At 41.4% G+C, this 23,219-nt stretch overlaps 1 protein-coding gene and 1 long non-coding RNA gene across 3 annotated transcripts in view; both read left to right on the top strand.

The window, feature by feature from the left end:
- The window catches only part of NAF1 (nuclear assembly factor 1 ribonucleoprotein), a 37,939-nt gene extending 35,858 nt beyond the window's left edge, over positions 1 to 2,081 (top strand). For both annotated transcript variants that reach the window (XM_028491582.2, XM_007128489.4), the window contains one exon: positions 1,255 to 2,081. In XM_028491582.2, coding sequence (XP_028347383.1) covers positions 1,255 to 1,712 — 458 coding nt within the window. In that variant the 3' untranslated portion in view covers positions 1,713 to 2,081. The remainder of the gene's footprint in view (positions 1 to 1,254) is intronic.
- Positions 2,082 to 3,874: 1,793 nt separating this feature from the next.
- Positions 3,875 to 22,591, top strand: LOC114486549 (uncharacterized). The gene is made up of 3 exons (XR_003680446.2): positions 3,875 to 3,902; positions 6,402 to 6,549; positions 22,515 to 22,591. It is a non-coding gene; the product is annotated as an uncharacterized lncRNA (long non-coding RNA).
- The last annotated feature ends 628 nt before the right edge of the window (positions 22,592 to 23,219 follow it).

Raw genomic sequence — 23,219 nt, 5'->3', positions numbered from 1 at the left:
GTTTATGTCTTATGCCAGATTTGAGAAGTGTTCAGTCATTATTTCTTGAAGTACATCTTCTCCCTCATTTTTCTTCTCCTTTCCTTCTAGGATTCTGAAGATGTAAATATTAGTTATTTTGTTACAGTCCCACAGATCCCTGAAGCTCTCTGTTCATTGTTTCCCTAGTTTATTTCCTTTCTTCTTTTCAGACTAGATACTTTTCGTTGTTCTATTTTCTTTCTTCTGTCCCTTCATTCTACTGTTGAGCCCTCCCTTCAGTTTTTAATTTTGATTATTAAATTTTCAGTTCTGAAATTTATTTTTCTTCTCTGTATATATATATATTTTTTTTTCTGAGGCTTTCTATTTTTTATTTGTTTCAGTGTGTTCCTAATTTTTTATTGAAGTGTTTTTATGATGACTACTTAAAAACATTTCTCTGATAATTCTAACATCTTTGTCTTCTTGATGTTGGCCTCAATTAGTTTTCCTTTTTCATTGAGTTTCAAATCTTTGTGGTTCTAGGTATGACGAGTGGTTTTTAATTGAAATGTGGACATATTAGTTACTATGCTGTTTTTGTTTTTAAAACTGTTCTGGCAGGGAAAGGAGGGAGGTTGCATTATTACTGTTACTACCAGGTGGGGATAGGAGTTAAGCTTTTCTTTATAACTTCTGTTGACATCTGAAGCTGGGGGTGAATCATTACTGCTGCACACGGACAGGCCTCCTCTTGTGTCTGGTGGGGGTAAGAGTGTGCCTCGTTACTGCTCCTGACACCGTGGGGGATGGCCTCGTTATGCTGGGCACTGAAGAAAGTCTTGACTCTCCTAGGCCAAGTACAGGAAGTGGAGGAACACTGTGTTACTGCTGGTGGAGATGCAAGTCCAGGTTCCCCCATGAGGTCTCCACTGTCTTTGAGGGGAGGCTGGAAACTGGCTCCCTGCTCAGCCTCTTCTGACCACCCTGGTTGGGAGGGCTAGCCAGGCCCCTTACTCAGCCTTTGAGAGTGTGAGTGAGGTTCCTGTCCAGTTTTCTCTGTGGTGTTTGGCTGAAATCAACTGGTTATTGTCTCAAAGTTTTGTCTTGCTTTCCCTTTCCTGATATCTGGCCTTTTGGATTCATTTAAAATTGATAATTTTAAGCCTTACAAAATTGTAATTACTGTAAGGTATACTGGAAGTTAAAGAAGACATTACTGAAATTTTAAACAGTGTTTTTTGATGTATTAAAGTTAATTTTAGTTTTGTTTTTATGCATTTTTCCCCAAAGGTGAAGATTTTGCAGAAGTACATCAGAATTGGAATGTTCATAACTCTGCTTCAGAGCCTTCAAAAGGATATCACAGCAGAGAATTCACACGAGGGTTTTCCCGGGGCAGATATCCTCGATCTTGTCCTGGCAGGCCCCCACCTCCACAGTTTTATAACTCAGAGCACATGGTACCTCAGGAGACTTCAGGGTTTCCACCCCAGAGACAGGACGGCCCTATGATGCCACAGTATCCCTTCCCTCCTCCCGGGTTTGACATGCATAACTTCTCACTCCCTCCCCCTCCACCACCCCTGCCGCCTGCACCTGCAAACATGGGCTGGGCTGCCCCTGCTTTGGCACCTCACCCGTTAATTCCCCTACCATACTCCCTCCCCCCACCTCCGCCCCCCCCACCTCTGCCTCCCCCTTCCTCTTCTGGAGATAGTAATGCTTCTCATTTTGGTCCTTACTATTAGGTGGATGTATGCATTTCCTGAGAAATGTGGACTTTATATATACACACACGCACACACGCGTGCACACACACACGCGCGTGCACACACACACACACATATATAGGAAGGAATTTTTTTTTAAAGAGATTATGTAGCTAGATTTTTAGAACATTGTCACTTACTAAATGATTCCTTCAGTTGTAAGTTGATATATATTGTAATCTTTGAAATTGTATTTATGAAAATTTAACATTAAACTTGTGGGGGGGATCCAATTATGTGGTATTAAAACTTTGAACACCACCCAGTTAAACAGTAAGTATAGATCTAATAATAATAGATCTGGAGCAACTTTCATCATGGATTAAAATGTACTGAGCATATTGATTATGTTTTTGGTATATCTGAAAATAAGATGTTAAGTCCTATTGAGAGTCTTTAAAATAAACTATTTTTATAAACTTATACTTTGAAAATTGATTTTCATTGTAAATGCAGTTTACCAATAAATGTAAATGTCCTTTTTTTTTTTTTTAAAGCAAGTGAAGGGTACAAAGAAGAAAAGCCGTACGTCTTGACAGAAGCCATGTCTATAATTAAAGTTAATATTTATGTATTTTGCACAGGCAGGCTTTCCATTATCTATGCGAATTTCCATTATTTGGGCATGATCCAGTAGACTTTACTCTTTAACCACGTAAAGAGACACAAGGATTATTCACAATAGAATATGTTATTTATTCACAGTAACATGTATTTACTGCCACACTAGGACACTGTGTCTTCCATATCTGTTTCCCAGATTCTCGGATGCCTGGCACAGATTAAGTAGTTAATAAATATCTATTGAACGACAGACTGAATTTAGAGTTTTTAATTAAATGACCAGTGAGTATTATTTTATGTGATTCATGTACTCATGAAACGTAAACGTAAGGAAATTAGAGAATTTGAGAGATAGAAGAGGCCTTGGGAATAGCCGAAACTAGTCCTAATTTAATAAGTATGGAGCAGCCTGACTAGGGGCTCCAGGGAAGTTAAGTCACTAAGGTCGCCAGTGAGGTGGCAAGGAGTTAAACCTAGTTCTGATTCTCAGAGCAGCACTTTCTACTAAATTGGTGTTTTTCAATCTTTCGTTCCTTGACACTCTTACAAAATAGTACTTGTATGCACATTGGGGTAATCTGCTAATTTATCACAAACCCCTGGACTCTGGTTGCACCGAGACCCCAGTTCACCTCCCTATGGGCTGAGGAGACTCTTCTCAGGGTTACCGGGTAATAAGATGAGAGGTTCTTGCTCTGGTAATACCTTGGCTTTATCATGTTGTGCTTTATGATTCTTTCTTGAAACATTAGTGCAGCTTCTCTTTAGGAGTTGCCTTCGTAGATTATGGCACAGTCTTCTGGTTGATGGAATATTGTAAGAGTTAAGTGAGATTATATCTAAGAACACTAAGAAAACCCCAAAACTTAAATGGGAAGAGTGACATGTTGCCATCCAGTTACAGCAAATCAGTAAGCTGTTATAATCACCATAGCATTTAGAAAATCTTTAGACCTCTGTCCAAAAGTAGTTGGTAGATATTTGACAGTAGTTATTTAATATCTGAAGAGACTTAGAGCTGAACCATACCATTTGATTTCTGGGTTCAATTAAGCTGCTACCTTAAACACTTAGGTCCAACTTGCCTTCCTCCCCATACTTAATTCAAGGCTTTTGAAACTTCAAAAATCACTTGAGTTTTGGATGGTTTGTTAAAGTGCACATTCTTGGACTTTATCCCCAGATTCAATTTCAGTATATCTGAGATGAGACCTAGGAAACCACTTTTAACAGGTACCCGCAGGTGATGAATCTCAGGATTTACTCTGTATAGATTTCAGGGTAGATGTATCTACTCCAGCTTCTCGGCCCTTCACTCAGGGACTGAAGGGAGTTCTGTCTGGGGTGGTGGTGAGGGTGTGGGGAGTTGATAGGGAAGAAGAGAGAAATAAAACTGGCTACTTAAATTGTATCCTTGGCATCTTACTTGGTTCTCAGAGCTGTATTTTTTCAGCTGTATGCGTCTTTGGAGTTTAAGAGGAGGAACCAAGTTGTTTCTTGCATTTGGAAGAGAGAAATATTACAGTCTTCATCATCCCAAGCTTAATCTTGCAGTGCTGCTTTTAAAATCATGTGGCCCTAGATCAACTACTAGCTGATCTAAAGGTAAATACTTAATGTTCTTCTCACACCGTTTCTCGCCTCAAATAGAGAATTCTTTATGTAAGTCTTTTCCTATAATAAAGTAGATTGACATTCACATGGTTGACTATAGATATTGGTTTTGCATGTCTACAGTTGTAAATATGGCAAAATAAAAATTATGGCCTAGGCTAGTATATTTATTTTATTAAGGTGAGTAACTCTTCTTTTTTTTTCTTTAATGGAAAAGATAGTGAGGTCCATGGTCATTGGATGACTTGTCCAATATTAGAAATAAATATTGAAAGAACTGGGTTGAGGTTGCCTAGACCTAGAAGAGGAAGTACAGTTTCAAAACTTAGCAAAACACAATTCTCAAAAGCCTTGTGGTCAAGTCATAAAGTTAAATCCTAAAATGTACCCGTCTCTGCTGTGTAGCTGATTAGTAGACCTTATTTATTATCACTACTAGTTGGATGCATTGGCAGGGGCCTGTGTGCAGGGGTCTCCACTCTTGTGGGCGTTGAGGACTGCAGGATGCCTCCTTTTCCCTCTTTCTCTTCCCCCTCATTCTGATTTGTTACTCCCTGCCCTCCACCTCATTCCCTTTGTGCTATTTTTCCTTGCTTGGAGTTGGTGAAACTAAGTACATTAAAATTTCAAGACATTTGATGAATAAGAAATGAGTAGAATCTGAGTTCCAATCCACTATAATTTTAAACTATTTGATAAAAAAAAGAAGGTATTTAAAATCCCCAGGTGTGAAAAATCTTACTGTATTTTGTACGGACAAGTTTTCTTAATGATTTGGGGAGAGAGAAAATCTCAGACATACTGTGTCATTTATATATATTCTATTTCAACAAAAATTGGCATTTGCGTTCAGTATTATGAATTTAAACATTTTAAGGCAATATTATTAACTGGCTTAATGCTTTCTACCAGTTATTTTACACAACATCGGTTGTTGATTTCTTTTCTATTGTGGAAAAAGGCAGTCCTTCCCCACTCCAGATGATGACCCAGGTCAGGGAACATAGCAGAGGAAGAGAAATAAATTGTTAAATGTTTACCTCTCGCCCTTCCCCACTGCTTGGCTGGGGTACCTGAGAAAACACTTAGCACACTATCTTCACAAGCTCATCAGAATAAATAGTCTTGTACTTCTGTATATATGTGCTAGGGAAAATAAGTATGCTAAATACTAGGTCTTTTTTTTTTTTTTTTTTTTTTTTTTTTTGTGGTATGCGGGCCTCCCTCCGTTGCGGCCTCTCCCGTTGCGGAGCACAGGCTCCGGACGCGCAGGCTCAGCGGCCATGGCCCACGGGCCCAGCCGCTCCGCGGCATGTGGGATCCTCCCAGACCGGGGCGCGAACCCGGTTCCCCTGCATCGGCAGGCGGACGCGCAACCACTGCGCCACCAGGGAAGCCCACTAGGTCTTTTTAAGAAAAGAAAAACTAGATTAACGTTTTGTAGAGTGAACTACTTTGTATGTTCACACAATTTGCGTTCATAAAATCTTTGTTCTGACGTTTCGTATTTGATTCCAATAATAAGCTCTCAGGTGTAACTATTTAAAAATAGATACTTTTAATAGAATGCAAGCTGGAAAATAAAAATAATTATGAGAAATCATTGTCAGGTTATGTTGCAGATACACTATGATTTAATACAGTCTGCACTATATTTATGATTTAATACATTCAGGGTAAAACAACAGTACACATTTGTATCCTTCACTGCAGATAAATTGCCAGTACTCCAAAAGCCATTCTCTACTTGACATTCTGACCTAGTCAGATCCTACATTTAGGTAGCAATTATGTTCCATCCCAAAAAAACCCCCATGGAAACAATTACTATACTGTGCCTGAAATTAAAGTTGAGAAATATCTTCTTAATACCACCTATCAGGCCAAAGTACTTGTTTTGAGCTACTAGCAGCAATGAAATTACATTTCAGCTTTGACAGTGTACTCTGTACCTAACTTGTTACCATTGGTGGATTAGACACAATTAGTGAGTGTCCTGGAAATGAGGTACACAGTTGTGTATCAAATGGTAAAATAATGAAAATAACCAATGAGGAAAAATTTTCTTCCACATATTCAATAAAAAAATATGAATAATTATATATATATTATATGTATACTTACATATATGTATTTGAAGGCTAGTACAAAAAGCCTGATTGATATGCATAGTTTAGTTCAGTACCTTTTATTTCTATTCATAAGGTTGATTAAATGGGAATAAATATTACATTGGCTTATTTCATAGTTATTGCATTACACCAGCCCCCAAAGAGAACAAACTGACCTTACGTGGTAAAAGCTTTTTATTTAAATTCAGCATAAACATTATCTCTAACAAGAGATATGACCCAAACAGTAATAAAACAAATACAAAGGAATAAAATCTGTTAGCATAGAATCCTTATTAAAACGTGATATATAGATGGTGGTGGTCTGTAATGTTTGGATGGTGGAGATGAACTTCTAATATGCTTTCGGCATCCATAGTCACTGCGATGTGCCGAACCATTGCGGCAGCTCTTGAAAACTTTCACGCGTTGTCCCGTGACACACAGGAAGGATGCCCTCCAGATGCCTGCCTGACCTTGCATCACACGCGGTACCCCACCTCAACGCGTGGCACTGTCAGCCCCAGGTATGCCAGCCGTCTTAGTGGCCAATTCAAAGCAAATGATTAATTTTCTTTAACACCAGCTTGCTTTTTGACCAACTATAATTCCTGGTATATTTATTGGCAGCACCGTGAGTTCAAAATAAATTCTGTTTAGCAGAATTATGGGTGGAAAAATATTTAAGGGCAGAAGAAAATAACTGTAGGCATTAACTTTATTAATACGTTCAGATACCGTTTGACCCCTATGAAATTGCCTACAAAATGGCAGTTTCATACGGTTCAATCTAAAATATGGACTCCGTAATGCATTACTTCCTACACATATTTTTCTTCAGTGAACATCTTCCTGTCCCATTATTCTACAGGTCACATTTTGGAAACAGTGTCATAGATAATAGCTGGAAGAAATTCATGGTGGGGCACATTTCTCAGAGATACCTGGTCTTGCTAAGAAGACAATTTATTAGAAGATCCTGGGACCCGGAAGTAATGTTAAATATTTTGTATTAGGTTAGGAAACCACTGTTCTTTAGTATAGACTCTGTAATTCTTAACCTGGTTTCCCTCCCTTCCCAAACTGCCCCTGCCCCCTGCAGTGTACTAGAGCCTTCTAAAAACCTGTGAGATGTACATTTTTCTGGGAAGGAGGAGAACTGAGGGTCCGTGGCTTTCCTCCTGTTTTTAAAGAGAGAAAAAGAAAGGGGCTGGAGAGAGAGTCTCTCTCAAGCTTTTCCCTTTTTTGGAGCACGTATAACACAAATCTTTTTCAAATTTGATAATGCACAAACCCTTTAAAAAAAATAGTTGTGAACCCCCAAGACTGTACTCACAGACCACATTGGGAGACACTGAATTATGAAACTAAAATTTCATTCTATAGAAATGCCTCTTTGATGTCTTACAGAATTTTTATACCTGCAAGAATATATCTGTGGATACATTCGGTTTAAAAAATTTGGCCTAAACAATGTTGGATTTCAAATGGCTTTATAGGCAAAACTTCCATATAATTACAGCCAGGAGGAGAAGAAATATTTAATGGTCTTAGACATTTAGAAAATGTCTTCCCATTGTTTCTGCCCAGTAGGGAGTTTATTTATAATTTAGACCATGAACAGGAAATCACTCTTACACTAAAAGAAAGGGGAACTATCTTCACCGTAACAAATTTAGTTGTCAGTCTCCATTTTACAAAGCTCTCTGCAGGCCTACTGTGACGAGGAGTGAAATCTGGGTAAGTTTGAAAAGTCTAAAAACATTCTACAAAGACAGAGCATGCCCGTACACAAGAGCAACAGAACAATAGTCCATGATATGTGGTAGCTAAACAGCTGCTGTCTAGGGAAGACAAAGTTTTAACTGATCAAGTAGCTGCTGACAGAAAACATTACTGTGGAAATAAAGAATAAGGACTTTGCATTAGGTGATTCTTCTACGTTGATTGGAGAGATTGGAGAAAAAAAGGCTTTAAATTCTAATCCTACAACCTGGGTAAGGACCAAGAAAACTTCTATATTATCCTGAAATAGACAGTGCCAACTCCCTTCACAAAACTATCTCCTGTTAGCTGCAGGGTTGGAATTTCTGAAAACCAAACCTATGTCTGATCTGTGGTTGCCTGAACACTGTGAATGACCCTCAGATGAACACTGTGAATGAATCTCAAAAACATAATGTAGAGCAAAACTGCTAGACACAAAAGGGGTATATTGTTTGATTCCATTTATGAAAAGATGAAAAAAGAAATGTAAAAACCAGTTAACCTAACCTTTAGTTTTTAGGGATACACACTTTGATAGCACAAATATTAAAAATGAAAAAAAATAGCAAGAAAGGAATTAACTATAAATGTCGAGAGTAAATGCATTAACAGTGAGGAAGAATAATTGAGAAAGGGCAAAAGGGGGCCCTTCTACAGTTCTGGCCACACCCCAGATACAGTTATATGGGTGATCACTTTGTGACAATTTATTAGGCTGTACATTTATGTTCTAAGCAAATCCATATGTGTATATTATTCTTCAAAGTCAAAAGGATTAAGATAAGCAAACCTTGTATGGCTTCCCATCCCACTCAGAGAAAAAAGACAAGGTCCTTAAGTGGCCTGCAAGTCCCTCAGTGATCTGGCCCCTATTAACTGATTTCTCAATTCTCCTTCCTCTAAAGACCTAAATAGACGTTTCTCCAAAGAAGACATACAGATGGCCAACAAACACATGAAAAGCTGCTCAACATCACTAATTATTAGAGAAAGGCAAATCAAAACCATAATGAGGTATCACCTCACACCAGTCAGAAAGGGCATCATCAGTAAATCTACAAACAATAAATGCTGGAGAGGGTGTGGGGAAAAGGGAACCCTCTTGCACTGTTGGTGGGAATGTGAATTGATACAGCCACTATGGAGAACAGTATGGAAGTTCTTTAAAAAACTAAAAATAGAACGGGAAAAGGGAACCCTCTTGCACTGTTGGTGGGAATGTGAATTGATACAGCCACTCTGGAGAACAGTATGGAGGTTCCTTAAAAAACTAATAATAGAACTACCATACGACTCAGCAATCCCACTCCTGGGCATATACCCTGAGAACACCATAAGTCAAAAAGAGTCATGTACCACAATGTTCATTGCAGCTCTATTTACAATAGCCAGGACATGGAAGCAGCCTAAGTGTCCATCGACAGATGAATGGATAAAACAGATGTGGCACATATATACAATGGAATATTACTCAGCCATAAAAAGGAGTGAAATTGGGTCACTTGTAGAGATGTGGATGAACCTAGAGTCTGTCATACAGAGTGAAGTAAGGCAGACAGAGAAAAACAAATATCGTATATTGACACATATATATGGAATCTAGAAAAATGGTACAAATGAACCTACTTCCAGGGCAGGAGTAGAAATGCAGACGAAGAGAACAGACATGTGGATGTGGTGGAGGTGGGGTGGGAAGGAGAGGGTGGTGCGAGCTGAGAGAGTAGCATTGACATATAGATACTACCATGTGTAAAATAGGCAGCTAGTGGGAACACGCTGTAAAGCACAGGGATCTCAGTTTGGTGCTCTGTGACCACCTAGAGGGGTGGGATAGGGAGGGTGGGAGGGAGATGCAAGAGGGAAGAGACATGGGGATATATGTATACGTATAGCTAATTCACTTTGTTCTACAGCAGAAACCCAACACACCATTGTAAAGCAATTATACTCCGATTAAAAAGAAAAATTCTCCTTCCTCTTTCTCATTCTGTTCCTGCAGCTGCATATTTATGCTTGAACATGATTGGAGAAAACCAAACCACCGTGCTGTCTGGATCACTTGAAATTCCTCAGCACTTCCCCTAAAAATAAATGCACTCTTAGGGCTGCCTGGAAATGCACCGTATTTCGCTAGACCGTTCACTAGTCTCCACCTAGGTGACAATTTCATGCCTCTCCTCTATCTCCAAGCCCTCCACTTTCCCCACCTGCGTTTCACTGTCCTTCCTCTCCTGGGTATTTTGCCTGCCTCTTTGTTCTGAGAAAATGGAAAGGATTTGTTGGACATAGAGGTGTATCACCCCTTCAAGAAAAAAGCCATTACCCCAGCTGTTGGGAGAGCTGTCAGACATATGCCCGAAATCAGCTCCTAGCAAGAGCCCAAGCGTAGACCCTTCAGAGGAACCCAAATCCAATGTCAGTTTAGAGGGAAGAGGGTGGCAGCAGCATAAAGACACCAAGGGACAAATCCAAATCTGTCTTTGGAGTTGGGTAAGGCTTTGCCAGGCATGAACTGTACTTTGAAATTTTCTTCCAAACAATCCTGTTTCCTCCCTCTCCCTTCTGTATGTGTTGATCCCTAGTATTCAGCATTCTAAACTCCAGCTGAATTTTGCTTCCAGAACTCATTCTGTGACACCTCATAGAGGGTCCAGGTTCACATCGCCATGTCCGTCTACCAACCTGCTTCTGTTCCAAAGTCCTATGACTGTGTCCTCTAGGTAGAGCTCTGATTTAGAGCAATCACTTCATTTGTGTACTGTTTTTGCTTACTCAAAGACATCACTCTAGCAATTCTCTCCTCTCCCCTCTGACATCACCAATCTTTCCTTATTGGAAAAATTTCCATTATTTGTCCCATCCTATAATTAGAAAAAAATAATTCTTTTGGCCCAATTCACCAGTTACTGCCCTGTTTCTCTGCTCTCTTTTGCAAAAAAATGACTTTAAAAATGATCTATAATCCCAGTCCCCAATTCCTCTTCTCCCAACTCTCTGTAGTTTATTCTAATCAGGATTTTGCTCCCACTAATGGGTGAGAACCACTCTTGTCAAAGTCATTGCGTGCGTCCTACAATGCCAGCTACGATGGTCTGGTCTCAGCCTTCATCATACTTCACTATTTTCATGGCTGATAATTTTCTACTCTTTGAAACTTTTTCCGCTTGGCTTCTAGGATGTCAAGCTCTCGCTTTTCTACCTCACTGGTCACACTTTCTCAGACCAGCCACCTGTTGCACAGCTCTAAGTGGCACTATTTACTTAAATAAAAATACGCCCAGGTCCCTGGAGATGCGCTGTGAGGGGCATTGCTGTCAGTCTCCTTTCCTGGTTTGCTCTTTCTCTGCCTCTTAGGGGCAGAGCCACGGGGCTCTGTGCTCGGTGCACTTCTGTTTTCCAATTACACTCACCTCTACCCCAGACTTTGCTCAGAGTTGGAGCTCCACAGACCACCTGATGTTTCACTTCAATGTCTAATCCGTACCTCAACATGTCCAGCGCTCAGTTCCAAGCTCTCACTCCACACTCGCTCCACCAGAAGTGTCTGCTCTCTCAGTGGTGACAACTCCGTCCTCGCAGTTGCTCAAGCCTCAGATACCTGCTTCAAAACAAAACAAATGGAAAATCAATAAGGACTGCATATTTTACTCTATGCTCAGGGATGGGGATGGGAGAGTGGTGGTTAAAGTAGAGAAGTAACCTAGTTTCCAGTTTTCTAGGAGTAGTTCTCTGGATTTAAATGCTCCACATGGGTTGATGACGTGACAAGACCGAAGGGATTAACTCTTCTCCCTCCCTTTCCACCAATAATCATTCCTGCCTCCATCGAGTAGGATGTTACCAAACTCAGGTCCAGCTGCTGGACCCTCGAAAATCAATACGAGAGAGAGAGAGAAATGTTGGTAGAACGTAAAGTTGCTTTTAATCAGAATACTGGCCATCTGGGGAGAAGGTGGTCTCAGCGTCCCCAGTAACCATCTCTGAAGATTCAGCTCGGCCATGAAAGTTTTTAAAGGGGAACGCGGAAGTCATTTCAGTTAATCATGGAGATGGGGGGGTGGTCAGCGTCCTCACCATCCCTCACTGTGTGCAGGCTTGTCGACTCCTTGCTATCTTTCTTTAGATGATCTCTTGTTCACACAGCTTGTTCATGAGATTACTGAACGGGAAGCTGGGGAAGAGATCTGTTAATTACTTATTCTTCAGTTCTACTTCTTTGATCCATGGAAAGAACCAGCAGTTTAGGCAACGTATTGGGTGATCAAAAGATTTGAAAGGTGTGCTAGGGCTGGAATGAGTAGAGCATGGGGTGCCTGGTTTAAGGTTAGTGACAAGACCAAGGGGCCTCCTGCATAGAGCTGCTTACAAGGATATTCATCTATTTGTTTAACATCCACCCAATCTTTCAGCTTTAAATCCAGAAGAATATATCCTACCCCTGTCACTGGGAAAAGCAGCGAAGGGTAGATATGCAATGGCCAGAGTCACATCCAGAAAGGAGAGATTTTTGCCAGATCCACTTAGATAAAGTATTTTCTGAGGAGCCTTTGAAGAGTAATTCCTGGGCTTAATTAGTTATTATAGTTATTGTAAAAGGGAGAAGCAAACTCAGGCAGCTCTATCAGTTTTCATCCAGGCCCTTAATCCATGTTGTAAACACAACTAAATCAGAGATTATCGTTCCTGATCCCTGGGGCCACAAAGATAAATATCTATGTTATAGAGTGGTTAGAGCTCATCAACAGTGGGTTCAAAAATATCCATACTAGAGTTTAACTTGATGGAGTTTTTAGATGTTATCTCACTTAGTGCTTATAACAGTGCTATTATATAAGAGCTATTATTCCGTGGAGCAGACCACCCCTCACAGCGCTTAACTTACCAAGGTGCCACAGATAGCAAATTGCAGAGCTGAGGCTTGCATTGGGCCCTGCCTCAGTCAGAGCCCAGGGCTCACATCTTAACCTCAGCACCAACTGCCTCTTAAAAATTTTCCAATACACACAGGCCAGGAACAAAAATAGGAACTCTAAACTAGTGATTATGGAGGGGGGCCTGCTGAGATCTTGGTGTAACACTGTCAGTCTGACTTGTGATAGCATCAAGGATGAAAGATTTGTAGTGAGTCTACTACAATTTCAAGTGCTGTTTTTTTGTTTTTGTTTTTTTTAAACTTAAAATGTCCTAATGCACGAAGAGGCACTGAACAAATTGTTGAGTCGTGGCTATAATTAAGTTGGATTTATCTTATGCACAAATAGTAGCTTTCCTGATTGTTTATACTAAATCGCTAGGAATTTCAGCAGATGTCACTACTTAGGTTGGAAAAATACTCTACTGGCATTCTTATGGAACCACTGCCCTGATGTTTTTCAGAAAGTGAAGCTTATAATTTCCAATGCATTGTAAGTTGTTTCTCAGCATTCATTATGACTCTGGTTAATAAATTAATGAGCTTAGAGACTGGGATAGGTGTGTCTCAAATATAAATGTTCATTCTTGCTACTTTAATACAGATGAGTAATTTCAGACATAAAAAAATCAATATCTTTATATGTTCGTGTTTTGTTATATTCAGTAAAACTAGGAACAAAAAGAAATCACATGTATGAAATATAACAGAAACAGTCCAAAATTAACTATTTTTATGAACATCTCTATAATAGCATGTTTTTTTCACTAAGTAGGTATATTCAATTTTATTAAAAGCCCATTTTTATAAAATGCTAGGTCCGCCAAATATGGCACAGACAGAAACTGCAGTCTTAGCCACGTGTTCATTTACACAGGTGTCCAAGGAGCTAATGAAATCACCCAGTCAGTGTATTGTTGAAGCAGAGTAGCTGGGCCAAGCAGCTACCTAGAAGATATTTTCCAAATCTGCAACAAGCTAACAATCTGTTTCTAACCAAAAGAAACAAATGTCTAAGAAACAATCAGAAAATTCCAAGTCAATGTATTAACAACTCAAACTTTCTGACAACCATAACTTGGGTGGCTCAATTGAAACGCAGCAGTGCTGCAGCCGTTGTTTTAATAATACAACAGTCGACCAAGACTCAAGTGAACTGAAATATTGAATAAGAGAAAAAAACACATGAGCTTCCGGGGAGCCACAAGTCATTTTGAAAGGTGGGAGAACAGGCCCGGCAGCTTTGGCCTTTCGGTGCCAGAACAGAACCTGAGATGATTCCCTTTCTCTCCCTCCCCTTCTCCCTGCCTCACACTGAAGGGGACACATGGGGAGGGGCAGTCAGGAAGGAGATTTCTCTTCTTCCTAGTCTGTCCTCTGCTAGATGAAAGAGGAGGAGCCCGAGTTTGAAGTCACAGCCGCAGGAAACAAGAGACTGGAGGAGTTTCCTCCAAAAGAAGTTGCGGGGTTCAGTGCTGCTGAAGTCTGGATGTCTCAGAACTGAAACATGCCAATGGACAGCGTCTCTCTGAAGCCAGAAAGAAGTGTTGGATACATAATGAGAACCACAAACAAAAGCTTCATGAGGATGGCACCAATGTTCACTTAGGTTTCTCGTTAGCTTCGGCTTCTCCTCTAAGATGATGCACTTGCCTGTTGAATGTTTATGCTGACTTGGTTTAGTAAAGGTTTAGTTTTGAAAACTGGAGAAGGTCTGCTTATCCTTTCTGGAGATCAACCATTACAGCAGCAGGATAGCTGAGGTGCACATCAAAGGAATGATGTCAGTGAGCCCAGACTCTTGCATCTTCCCATACTTAGAAAAGCGCTAGGGCTTCCCTGGTGGCGCAGCGGTTGCGAGTCCGCCTGCCGATGCGGGGGACGCGGGTTCGCGCCCCGGTCCGGGAGGATCCCACGTGCCGCGGGGCGGCTGGGCCCGTGAGCCGTGGCCGCTGCGCCTGCGCGTCCGGAGCCTGTGCTCCGCAACGGGAGAGGACGCAGCAGTGGGAGGCCCGCGTACCACCAAAAAAAAAAAAAAAAAAAAAAAAAGAAAAGCGGTAAATGCCTTAACTTGAGATGTCTGGTTTTCTTTAATTGACAATAATATTTTGACGTTCAGATCACCTGCCCTTTGCTGCAAAGCTCCTACATAACCTGGCTCCCCAGCTCGCCTCCTTGGAGCAGTTTTCTCAGGGTTACTGAAGATGCTGTCTTCCCAGCTTGAAGTCCTAAAAATTCCCACCGCATAAAACATAACTCTCAACTTTTAGGTTGTGAATAATTTTTTAGTTGACAAGCAAAATGTTTTGAAAGCTGGTACTGAATGATTCAGGAAAACTCAGCTTCAGCGCCTCTGTATGAATCTGCTCAGGCTGCGGTAACCAAATACCACCTGCGCGGCTTAAACAACAGCCATTGGTGTTATCACCGTTCTGGAGGCTGGGAGGCCAAGGCCAGGGTGCTGGCAGATTTGGTGTTTGGCGAGACCTCTCTTCCTGGCTCACAGCCAGCTGCCACCTTGCTGTGTCCTCACACGGCCTTTCCTCTGTGCACACTGGAGAGAGAGAGCGGGGTCTCTGTCTCCCCCTCTTCTTAAAGGACACCAGCCCTGTTGGATTAAGCCCCCCAGGGCCTCATTTAACCTTAATTCCCTCCTTCAACGTCCTATGTCCCCATACAGCCACACTGGGGGTTAGGGCTTCAACATTTGAATTTTGGGGGAAATAGAAATTCGGGGGGATGTTCAGCCCATAACCTCCTCCATCTACTTGATGACACTGTGCTGTTGGTAACTAAAAAAGAAAAACGCACAGCCTAAAAGCTGAGGATTTTGTTTTATTCAGCAGAGCTGCTGAGGACTTCAAGGCCGGGGGTCAGCGTCTCAGACAGCTCTGAGGGACTGCTCCAAAGAGGTCAGGGAGAAGCCAGCATACATAGGCGTTTTTGCAACAAAGACCAGGTAGTCGGAACGTCAAAAGATTACTGTTAAAAAAAACCCAGACATTTCAAATTGAGCACTTTTCTTTGTATGGGGAGATGCAAGAGTCTGGGCTCACGAAAGCCATTCCTCTGGTACACACCTCCGCTCTCTGGCACCAGTATCCTGTTCTCTCCCGTCCTGAGTCCCCTCAGGCACCACTGGGGAAAACTGCAGTGGCTGAGAGCTTGGCACTGGGCAGCCCATCTGTCTCCGTCCTGAACCCCCTCAGGGCTCCCTGCTAGGGGGGCTGTAGTGGCTTGAGGGCTGCAACATCCTGTGTTCATCAGTATGGTACTTGGCATTTTTCATTCACACTGCCAGGTTTATTTTGACATGGCTTTTGCCCAGGTAGATGTGGGCAGACGGGCAGCTTGTAGACACAGCTGCCTCCTCCTAATGCCCTCTCTTCCCTTGCTCTCTCTCTCTCTCTTTCTCTCTCTCTCCCTAGAGAACCTAAAATTGGACACACATATGAGCACCTCACTATTCTTCTGTCTCTCTGTCCTCCCCACAATCCTGGTAAAAAGATTTTCTTTACAGCATCTCTTCTGATTTTGTCTTCTCCTCCTCTTTCTGACTCTAGCTAAAATTTAATAATAGATGGCAGTTCCTTCCCTACACTGTAAAAATGTCTGTGAGCTACGTTCTTCAAAATTGTTGATCTGCTACTGGGAAGAAAAAAAAATTAGTTTTTAACATTGTCAGGCTTCCCTGGGGGCTCAGTGGTTAATAATCCGCCTGCCAATGCAGGGGACACGGGTTCGAGCCCTGGTCCGGGAAGATCCCACATGCCGTGGAGCAACGAAGCCCGTGCGCCACAACTACTGAGCCCGTGCGCCACAACTACTGAGCCCACGCACCTAGAGCCCGTGCTCCGCAACAAGAGAAGCCCCCGCAGTGAGAAGCCTGCGCACCGCAACAGAATAGCCCCGGCTTGCAGCAACTAGAGAAAGCCTGCCAGCAGCAACGAAGACCCAACGCAGCCAAAAATAAATAAATATATAAATAAACTTAAAATTGTCTTTCTAGTCTGTCAGTGGAGTTATTATCTTGCGTATTTTGCAATAATAAATTTAAGATTACTTCGGTACTACACATTTATGTGATTCATTTTATATGTGTGACTAGAAAAAAAGCAACCACAAGAGGAAATAAAACTTTTTATGTGTGTACAAAGTAAAGTAGAACTTGCAATGCAGTCATTCTATTTACTGTAACAAGAAGAGAAATGTTTTTCATTTAGGTTCTTAAGCTCCCTATGTTAGGTAAGTGAGAGCGTTTATCAGTGTGCATTAATTCAGGGAATTGTTAAACCAAAGGAGCAAGTTGAATGAACTACAGAGAAACTCTTACGCAGAAGTGCTGGATTTCTTCTTATATAATTATCTTTGATTGCCAGTAAAGCTTAGAGATGATTAAAATAAAAAGGAGGTAAGTATCGTTTGAACACTTAACGTATCTTGTCAGCAAATTGCTGAAACTCACGAAAAGGCACTGGACTTAGTGCTCAGCTGGATCCAGAAGATGGAAATCATTTCTTTCCTCCTAAGTTCTTACCAGGAGTCCAGAAGCTACTAATATTCCTGAATTTTTTGTTCAGGCATCAACTTTCACATTTTGTGAGCTCTATGCTATGGGACCTCTAGTTAATGGAATTCTTTCTCCAGATGACCCTTTAATAGAAAAGATATTCCTTAAGTTTCCTTTTGCAATTAACAAGCCAGAAGCAAAATAAGTGCCCATGCATTTTCCTTTATTTATTTTATAAATATTTAATGAGTATCTGTGTGACAGGTAGTGTTTTCAGTACTGGAAACACAATGACTAAATCACAAACTATACTCTTAAGGATCTCACTGTCTAGCTGGGAAGGCGGGGAAAGGAAAGAATGGTTTCCATTCAGTGAGATGGGTGCCTTGGTAGAAATAATTATAAGCTAGAGTGAGGCAATAAAGGAGAGAGCAGGGAACGCAGCACAGAGGAGGTGACGTGTGCTGTGTCTTGACGGATGAGTAGGAGTTTTCCAGGTTGATAAAGAGAGGGAAGAGCTCTCAAAATAGCCTACAACATGTGCTAAGACAGAGAATATGAAAAACCATGACTCTGAGATCACATCTTTCTTTTAGTTATGTACTACTTGGCTCTAGGTAAAATCAGAATCAGTATATCTTTGATAAGTTATAAAGTAATTTCTTAAAAAATTGGAACCAGTAGCACATTTATATATTTTCATACATTGGTCTTCAGGAGTGAAGTTCATCCTTAAATTCAGAATGAAGTTCAGTTTCATCTAAATATTTTACAACATGTTTTCCTTCTATCTGTGTCAAAAAGATAAAGGCAGTTAAATGACAGCAATGCACCGAGAAGGAGAGGTGTTTTATAGAGTTTCCTTTGTCGCAGCACTCACTTTGCCCGGAAAGATGCAGTTTCGGGAAGCGTGTCCTGGTGTGATGCAGGACAGGTTTTCTTCCAGGTTCCACTTTGACAGCTGGGGGAGGAGCAACTTTCTGCTTTGTTCTTCCCTTCCCCTTCCTGCATCTACCTGAGGAAGAGGAGCTGCTGCTTTCAGATATAAATAAATCCAAGACATTGCACTTCCTTCACCAGTGGTGAGATGGCTTTAAGTTAAAAATACATGTTAATCCAGAAATACTCTCCTCTGTTTTTCTTTATCTTATGGGGCTGGGTTAAGCAATTCACCGACAAACTCAGCGGCTCTATGACCGTTTTTCTCACCTAATAAAATAGACTTACATGATGGTCGGGTCCTCCCAAGATACAGATTTGGGAGGGGCCGGGGTAGTGTGGGAAAAGGTCATTGGCTTAGCCAAAGCCACTAAGTCTCTGCCAGAAATCTGCCTTTGTGGTCACTGGGCACTGACTCCATGGTCACTAACTGGTACTTTGTTTTCCGTTGGGCTTTGTTTCTTCTTATAGATCTACCTTGGGAAACTTGTGGGGAGAAGGGAGAGAGGTATGATTGGCAAATTTGGGGCATTTTTATATTTTTGGATATAATACTACCAAATACTATCGAAAGTACGCTTTCAGTTCCTAACTTTCTGGTACAGTGTCAGCAGGCTGGAAAGTGAAATAAGGCAACTAGCTTTCGGGAACCAAATTGCATCTGGAGAGGTCAGGGCAGTGCGGGGTCAGCAGGTGGTGGCCATGCTTCAGGCAAACGAGAGAAGAAATTGGGGGGAGGGAAAATATATCTGGAATTTGCTGAGGTTTGGGGAAATAAGAACTCGTATACTATTGTATGTTACTTCATGTAACCCTTTAGTGAATAATTAACTATTATAATTGGATACACAAAGCCATTAACCCAGAAATTCCAGTCTGAGGAATTTGTCCTTCAAATGTACTTGCATAAGCAGTTAAATATTTATGTATGAAGATCTTCATTTAATTCTGTTTGTAAGATTGGAAATAGCCCAGATAATCATAGTAAACTGATTAAAAATGGCACAATAATGTATGATGCACTGTACTAAAGAATATCAAACAGACATCGAACAGGATGATATTTATGTAGTCATATTTACTGTGCAGAAACTCATTATTAAATTAAAAAAACAAGGTACAAAGCACTTGTAATATGTTCCTATTTATGTAAAAACAAAAATATATGTATGCTTCCATATTCATAAAAGTTCAAGAAAAAAAATACCCCTCAGGAATACACAGTACCCTTACTAGTAGATACACTTGAGGGATGTATGGAGTGCATGGGTATGTATTTTTTTTAAATTAAGTGCATGCATTGCTTTTGTGAGAAAATAGTTTTAAGAGCTCATAAGATAGGATGCAAATAAAAATAATAGCATAAGATTTAGCATTATATTAAACAAATTATACAGATTTGGTTAACTCCCTGTCCTTGAGGAGATTTCTTTGCTGTCTTCTATGACATCACTCCTAAGTGATGTATTTTTCCCCTAAGTCCCTGGCCAGTCCTGATTCTTCTGTTACTGTCTTCTCTTCCATTCTCTCCTAAAGATTTGTGTTGGACCTATATTCCCCTCAATGTACAGATTTTCTCTGTGTACCCTTACCCGCCCCCCTACCTCTGGCTTCACTTACCATCTCTATGCTGATTACTTGCAGATCTATTTTTCAGCACAAACTCCTTTCCTGAGTCTCAGATCAATACATTTATTTCCCTCCAAAAATAATGTACCTGACATTCAACGTGCACCAAACTATCCTCTTGCCCTCAAACAGTCCTCTCCTTCTCCAGTATTTCTCTTCTCAGTCAAAGATTCCCAGGAGACACCAGACAAATTTAGACAAATTTAGGTGCTCAAACAGGGAATGTGGACATCTCAGCAGGGATGGTCTGGGAGGGTAGACAGGGGAGATGGGCTTGGGTGAGATGACTGTGGAGACTGTTCACGAAAGCTGGCACAGCTCTGGATTGGGTATATTCATTAGGGTAGGTCTGTAACTGGGTATCTTAATATTTTGTGTCCATCAGGCAGGAGGAATGGAGCAGGCAGGCAGATGCTGTGGTGGTAGAGAAGCAGCGGTCACTCACTCGTGTTTGCCGGAAGGGGGTGATGCTTGGTCATTTCTTTGCTTTACATGCTGTTCTTAACTTTGTGCTCAGTCATGATTACGGTCACTGTTCTGTCTTGCACCATCGTGATTGCAGAGCGAGCTTGCTGGTGTTGATGTCCTGTGCTTTGTTTATGTTCAGCAGGAGAACCTGCAGGAGGCCAGCTACTTGGCAACAGTAGCAGTGCTGCTAAATATTTTCTCACAACCCCATAACTAGTCGCCCAAGACAGAAACCTGGGTGGCAGGTAGCAAGCTCTCTCCATTGTCCGAAATAACTCTAAACTCCACCAACTTCTCCTTTTCCCCACTCCTTACACACTGTCTCTCCCTTTTTCTGCTGTGTTTGAACTGTAGCTGGTCTCAGTGCCTTCATTTTACTCCTTCCTTGCTGATGTTTTTGATTTCTTTAGAATGTCCTTCCTTCTTAAACATATTCTTCCTTTAAAGCAATAGTTCTCAACCTTGGCTGACAGTTATGAGCACCTTGGGAGGATTTAAGGAAATACTGACACTGCTCCCTTCCTAAGAGGAAATAATTGTACTAGTGTTTAATCACATGCATTTTGTGTACCCATATCTTGTAAGTTAACAGAAGCCTCATCACCAAACTAAACCTCCATGGCAGTGGCGACTGGCTGGAGGGAGCAGGCAGAACAGCGGAAAGAGGTCTGTGAGGCAGAAAGATGAGAAGGAGAGGAAGACTGAGAAATCCTGCCAGCAGCTTATGGGGAGAAACAAAGGGAGGTGGCTTCCAAAGGGACGGCGCACTGGCTCGCTCTGTGGCTGAGAGACCAGACTGGGAAGGCTACCTCTCGGGAAGGGTTTCCTTTGGAGGATGAGAGCAGAAGCCTTCCCCATGGCTTCAGTTATAACTGAGCAGGACCCTACGCAGCCTTCCTGGGACAGACCCCGCCTGCCCCCATGTCCTCTACCCGCCTGTTGTTTGTGGAAAAACTTTAGCCTCCTAGGTCTCCCCTGAGTTCCAAAGAATAAATTTAATCAGAGAAATGAGAAAATGAAGAAACAAAGGACAATAGTCAAGCAAGACAAAATAATAATAGTTTAGCCATTAAACAAAGCCAAGGACTTTTAGTTCCTCCTCAAGGGCTGTAGATAATATTCTAAGCCATGTCCTTGGAGCTGTTTTGCAGATACTGAAACCCCCGCCAGGAGGAAGAAGTTAACTATATGCTGCCCACAGCACGTAGACCCCAGACCAGTTGAAACCAGAAGATTGATGATGTTGACTCCTGGTTACCTCACCACCAACCAATCAGAAGAAGGTCCACGAGCTGACCACACAACCTGCAACACTCTCCCCAACCTGTAGTCCCTTCCTTTTTATCCCCTATAGAATTTCCCAGCAAAACCTGGAGAATTGGGGAGTTGGTTCTTTGGGACATGAGTCCACCTTCTTTCTCCCCAGGAGTGAGTGCCGGCTTCCTCAGTAAAGCTATCTTTCCTCTTACCCAACACTTGTCTCTCAGTATTGGATTCTTTAGCGACAAAGCAGCTGGACTTGAGTTCAGTGACACAGTGAAGCTGCAGCTTATCATCAGGGAGAACAAACTTGGAAGGTTCATCAGCCAATTTCACCGTGTTGTTATGGTGGTGCCGAGTGGCAGCCTTTGGCAGCGAAAGTGTGTCCATTTCTATGCAAAGCAAAATATGTTGAGTAGAGAGGACAGCAGTGGTTCAACAACCATGGCTAAGAGCACTGTCTGCTCTTTGATGCTTGTATCTCCATAGGTGAGGCTGGAGGGAGAGGAGATCATTTTATTTATATCCTCTTAATTATCTTCCTCTAGGCTGGTGGCTTAGGAAAAACTAGTTATATCATATATTATGCTTGGTATACACATTCTGATAATATTTTGATTTGATATTTACTGGATGACAATAAAAGGCCAAGCACACAGGTCTGAAGTTATAGCATTCAGTCACCTCAAAATGGTTTCCTTCATTTAATCTGTTAAAAAAAAAAAAATCACCACCCTAAACAAAGACCTTTCTCCCTCATTCTCAACAGATGAGCTCATGTTTTTAAGTTGAAGCTATAGGGAGAGAATGATTTCTTTTTCCTCTATTTTTTTATTTCTCTCTAACTTAATTCATTTGTAACTTTTTCCCTTTGCATTTCATAAAAACAATTTCAATCTTGAGCCCACCCCCTAGAGCAAATTTCAGGAAACATTTTCAGTAAAAACCCAGAGAGTTAACTTTTAGGCTTTCTGGTCTCTAATTCTCCTCCTTCTCCTTCTTTACAGCCCCTGAAAACTACGCCTTCAGTGGACAAGCTTGGGGCAGGATTTGGCTGGCAGCAGCTTGGTGGCCTCTGCCCCAGACCTTGGCATGTCCATTATTCCCTTTTCTCTCTGACAATTATTTTTCTTCTTCTCCCACTGGCTCTTCTCAGCTCACTCATCCCAACCTATCACTAAGTCCTACTGATCCCAACACCTAAACATCTCCCTGTGTACTCCTTCTGGCCAATTACACTACTGTTGCTTTCCTCACCCTTGTCTAGAATAACTTCTTTGATCCTAATCCAGTGAATCCTGACTCATCCTTCAAGACTCACTCTTGGGGCCACCTCCTCTGAGAAGCCCTTCCCCTTCTGTGGGGACCCGACCTCTCCTGCTTATGTGTTCTGTGCCTTACACCTTATTTATATTCCTTTCAGCATTATTCACCTATGTGGATCCTATATCTTTTCCTCTCTAGACTGTGAGTGTGAGCTCTTGGGTCTTGTTTTAACCAATTTGTATATTCTGGTTCACAAAAGAAGTACAGTAAGTGGTTTTTAAAACAATGGAAGAATACAAGGAGTATCTTTCCATCTCTCCCTCTGGGTTACTATTTCTGTTACTATGATGTAAGCATGAAGGGTAGGAGAATTGTGAAACTAGTGCCAAGTAAAAATTGTCTCAAAAACTGCTTTAAATCCCATTTTGAGGATGACAGCCATGGTC

The sequence above is a fragment of the Physeter macrocephalus genome, chromosome 7 (assembly GCF_002837175.3).
Source record: "Physeter macrocephalus isolate SW-GA chromosome 7, ASM283717v5, whole genome shotgun sequence".
NCBI classification, from domain to species: domain Eukaryota; kingdom Metazoa; phylum Chordata; class Mammalia; order Artiodactyla; family Physeteridae; genus Physeter; species Physeter macrocephalus.
Note: the sequence above shows the minus strand (reverse complement) of the source record. Positions and strands in the feature narration are given on the sequence as shown.